Here is a 4,458-nt window from a genome sequence, read left to right as displayed (position 1 = left end):
AAGGAGAATTTAACTACCATGTATATATTGTCGTGAAGGGTTGATTAGTGGGGAGAATGTAACTACTACATCCAACGCAGTAATAGTTTTTGTAATTACACATAAGGAGAATGAGATATTCGTCTATATAAATTATACAAACAAAGAAAAGAACTAAACATGTTCATGGTTATGAACTTCGTCTGCTGACAGTCGCTATTGTAGCCACAAATAATAAAGTAAACGACAACAGAAAGACACTGTCGGAATGAAACAGACTTCATTACTCACACATCACCACAACTTCGACAGACAGAACGTCCTTAAGACCGATGCCATTGTAAGCATTACATTCATAGATGCCGGCCACGTCTCGGGTCACTTTGATCAGTTCTAAGAACGATCTCCCCAACACGAGAGATTTGCTGGGTAGCACAGCTTGCGATCCTTTTTTTTTCCACGATATTGATCCGTAAGTTATGGGATTAGCGTCTATCCAACATCCTAGCGTGACATTCTCTCCTTCTACAGCCATCTGATTTTCCGTGAGATTAAGAATTGTAGCCGGATCTGAAACGTGTTTACATAAAATAACTCTCTTGTACCGAACAACGTCACCCTTAGAAACATATGAATTACAGAAAGTGAAGAAAGAATAATTGAATTGAAGGTTTATTATAGATTACAGAAAGGGAAGAAAGAATAATTGAATTGAAGGTTTATTATAAATTACAGAAAGGAAAGAAAGAATAATTGAATTGAAGGTTTATTATAGATTACAGAAAGGAAAGAAAAAATAATGAAATTGAAGGTTTATTATAGATTACAGAAAGGGAGGAAAAAATAATTGAATTCAAGGTTTATTATAAATTACAGAAAGGGAAGAAAGAATAATTGAATTGAAGGTTTATTATAAATTACAGAAAGGAAAGAAAGAATAATTGAATTGAAGGTTTATTATAGATTACAGAAAGGAAAGAAAGAATAATGGAATTGAAGGTTTATTATACATTACAGAAAGGGAAGAAATAATAATTGAATTGAAGGTTTATTATAGATTACAGAAAAGGAAGAAAGAATAATTGAATTGAAGGTTTATTATAGATTACAGAAAGGGAAAGAAAGAATAATTGAATTGAAGGTTTATTATAGATTACAGAAAGGAAAGAAAGAATAATGGAATTGAAGGTTTATTATACATTACAGAAAGGGAAGAAATAATAATTGAATTGAAGGTTTATTATAAATTACAGAAAGGAAAGAAAGAATAATGGAATTCAAGGTTTATCATAGATTACAGAAAGGGAAGAAAAATAATAAATACCACTTTAGAAACATAAACATCACTTGAATAAAATATCGTTTACTTCTACACTTGAGAAACAAACGTAACTTTTCTAATTCGTTAAAGACAAAGTATAAAGATATTGTTTCAGTAGAACTTTAGGCAGGTTAGACATTGTAGGTTTGGTATCTTTAAGGGACTATAAGTGCCCGTTGAAGGAAAAGGAGACGACGTTTCGGTTTCTATACAAAGGCCTCGGTACAAAAGCTGAAACGTCCTCTCTTTTTCCTATAACCAACTCTAATTACAAGGTTATTTATTAATTAATATTTAAGGAACGATAAAACGACAAATTATTGTAGAAAAGTAATTGAGCCATATTAAATTCCTACACAAAACATTTAACTCTACTGTCGCGTTCGATGATCCTTCTGAATTCTCAGCAACACAGTGCAAGTTCCCAGAATCCTTCCGACTCACGTCTCTGAGAAGGAGCACCGGACCTTCTGCATTAATTCGTGGATTCACAGTGTGACCGGTTACCACTTCCTGGACAAGAGTAATTGGAACACCAGCACGACTCCAGTAGTACCTAACTGTACCAGGATTACTTTTAGCTGACATATTGACAGTAACTGACTCGCCTTCCAATACAACAACGTTCTTCAACGACTCCATGAATTCCGGTTTGTCTAAAGAAAGAAACGGGCTATTGATGCCTTGTCTATATGTTATAATAACAGTTAGAATTATTTTTAAACATCTAGTAAAAACCTACCGTCATGTTATCTCTTCGTAACATTGAGTCTGATGGGTAGTAATCATGAAGTTTCAATCATTTGTGGTCCACCGAAAATTAATGATGTATTTGTACTTTTTACAGTAAAGCATGTCAAAGCTGTTTGTTTTTGCAATATAAAATAATTTAGTGTACAGGAAGCTAGAAAATACGAACTAGATATTCTGTCGCTCTTTCATACTTGTACACTTACTTCACAAGCTATTCTGTCGCCTTTCATACTTGTACACTTACTTCACTAGATGTTCTGTCGCCCTTTCATACTTGTACACTTACTTCACTAGATATTCTGTCGCCCTTTCATACCTTTACACTTACTTCACTAGATATTCTGTCGCCCTTTCATACTTGTACACTTACTTCACTAGATATTCTGTCGCCCTTTCATACCTTTACACTTACTTCACTAGATATTCTGTCGCCCTTTCATACTTGTACACTTACTTCACAAGCTATTCTGTCGCCCTTTCACACTTGCAAACTTACTTCACTAGATATTCTGTCGCCCTTTCATACTTGTACACTTACTTACTAGATATTCTGTCGCCCTTTCATACCTGTACACTTACTTCACTAGATATTCTGTCGCCCTTTCATACCTGTACACTTACTTCACTGTACGATTTTAAAGCAAGACTTAAATAGCAGGATACAAGGAAGAGACCGTTTTACTGATGTAGTTTAGTTTTAATATCATTATTGTTGTTTACTTGTTTTTATATGAGATTACTAAGTCTCTTGGTCAGAACTAGTGTAGTGGTAAGTTATCGTGTATAGCTGTGATTTTCTCTGGTCTAACACTCAGGGTACGAATATCGACAATGTTATTGATAATTATTCATTTTCCAAATACTGTATACCTCATTAAAGGAACGTCCATTCCATTAAGAGCTCATTTACTTATATTGGTTTCATTTCTTAGTAAAGACAACTTTTAAATACACACTGAACTTGTCCACCCCATATTTCATCAGTTGAGGGAAAAAAAAAAGCTCGTATATTGTGACATATATTATTGTCATATAGCTGGTAACTACTAATAGGAGATATTACATATACCAACATAGAACCGACAGAACGAAGTCGTCCCTTGGAGCACTGTTAGTGACGCCGTTGGAGGCGAAGCATGTGAAAACAGCCCCATCATCCTTCGGAGTAGCCCACAGTTTCAGAGAGCTGGTGGTTGAATACCCTTCAAAGTCCGAACTGACAATCTGAACACGATCCGATATCACCTCGTGACCGTTCTTCCACCAGGAGACTCGTGATTCTGGATTGCTACTGTCAGTAGAACAACTGACAGTTACCTGAAGAAGACAGCTGGATTATGGTTCGTCAGCGGGCTTTATCAAGAACATCAACTGAACTTGTTTATCCTAACGTTACAATCATACTAGAAACAATGTTTTAAAACGTTGTTTTAGATATTCGATCAAATATCAACATTTTTGGTGTAGTTTATACAATGCTAATGTTAAAAGCTTTAAATCCGTGGTTCAATTCCTTGAATTAAGTTTTAAAATGTCCACAAAAATATTATGTCGTATGGAAATAACTGTGTTCCAGTTTTCGACTCATTACTTCACATTTACTGCTTAAGAATTGTCAGTATATATATATATAAGTATATATTTTCAAGCACAAACTACATGGCTAATGATATCACTTTACCTAATACAAATACTCAACCTTTTCACAATTTCTAGAAGTTATTGACACCAACATCTATTGTAGACGAAGTTGAAAACAGCATTTTATGGAACCAATCAAACACTTGGAGATGGGTTAGAGACCAACCACGCTTCATTGACCATCACTTCTCATTAAACGTAGTGACCATACTTGTTATTAAACACAGTGACCGTACTTGTTATTAAACATAGTGACCGTACTTGTTATTAAACATAGTGACCATATTTGTTATTAAACATACTGACCATACTTGTTATTAAACATAGTGACCGTACTTGTTATTAAACATACTGACCATACTTGTTATTAAACATAGTGACCGTACTTGTTATTAAACAAAGTGACTATAACTGTTATTGAATATACTGACCATACTTGTTATTAAACATAGTGACCGTACTTGTTATTAAACATAGTGACCATACTTGTTATTAAACATACTGACCATACTTGTTATCAAACATACTGACCATACTTGTTATTAAATATACTGACCATACTTGTTATTAAACATAGTGACCGTACTTGTTATTAAACATACTGACCATACTTGTTATTAAACATACTGATCATACTTGTTATTAAACATAGTGACCGTAGTTGTTATTAAACATAGTGACCGTACTTGTTATTAAACATACTGACCATACTTGTTATTAAACATACTGACCATACTTGTTATTAAACATACTGACCATACTTG

At 33.9% G+C, this 4,458-nt stretch overlaps 1 protein-coding gene across 1 annotated transcript in view; it reads right to left on the bottom strand.

The window, feature by feature from the left end:
- LOC111083545 (synaptogenesis protein syg-2-like) overlaps positions 1 to 3,359 on the bottom strand; it is a 9,643-nt gene extending 6,284 nt beyond the window's left edge. The window contains exons 1-3 of the mRNA XM_022380130.1: positions 3,123 to 3,359; positions 1,657 to 1,956; positions 271 to 549 (exon numbers count right to left, since the gene is read on the bottom strand). Coding sequence (XP_022235838.1) covers positions 271 to 549; positions 1,657 to 1,956; positions 3,123 to 3,210 — 667 coding nt within the window. The 5' untranslated portion in view covers positions 3,211 to 3,359. The remainder of the gene's footprint in view (positions 1 to 270; positions 550 to 1,656; positions 1,957 to 3,122) is intronic.
- Positions 3,360 to 4,458: the final 1,099 nt, after the last annotated feature.

This window comes from Limulus polyphemus, unplaced genomic scaffold (genome assembly GCF_000517525.1).
Source record: "Limulus polyphemus unplaced genomic scaffold, Limulus_polyphemus-2.1.2 Scaffold10036, whole genome shotgun sequence".
In the NCBI taxonomy this organism is placed as follows: domain Eukaryota; kingdom Metazoa; phylum Arthropoda; class Merostomata; order Xiphosura; family Limulidae; genus Limulus; species Limulus polyphemus.
Note: the sequence above shows the minus strand (reverse complement) of the source record. Positions and strands in the feature narration are given on the sequence as shown.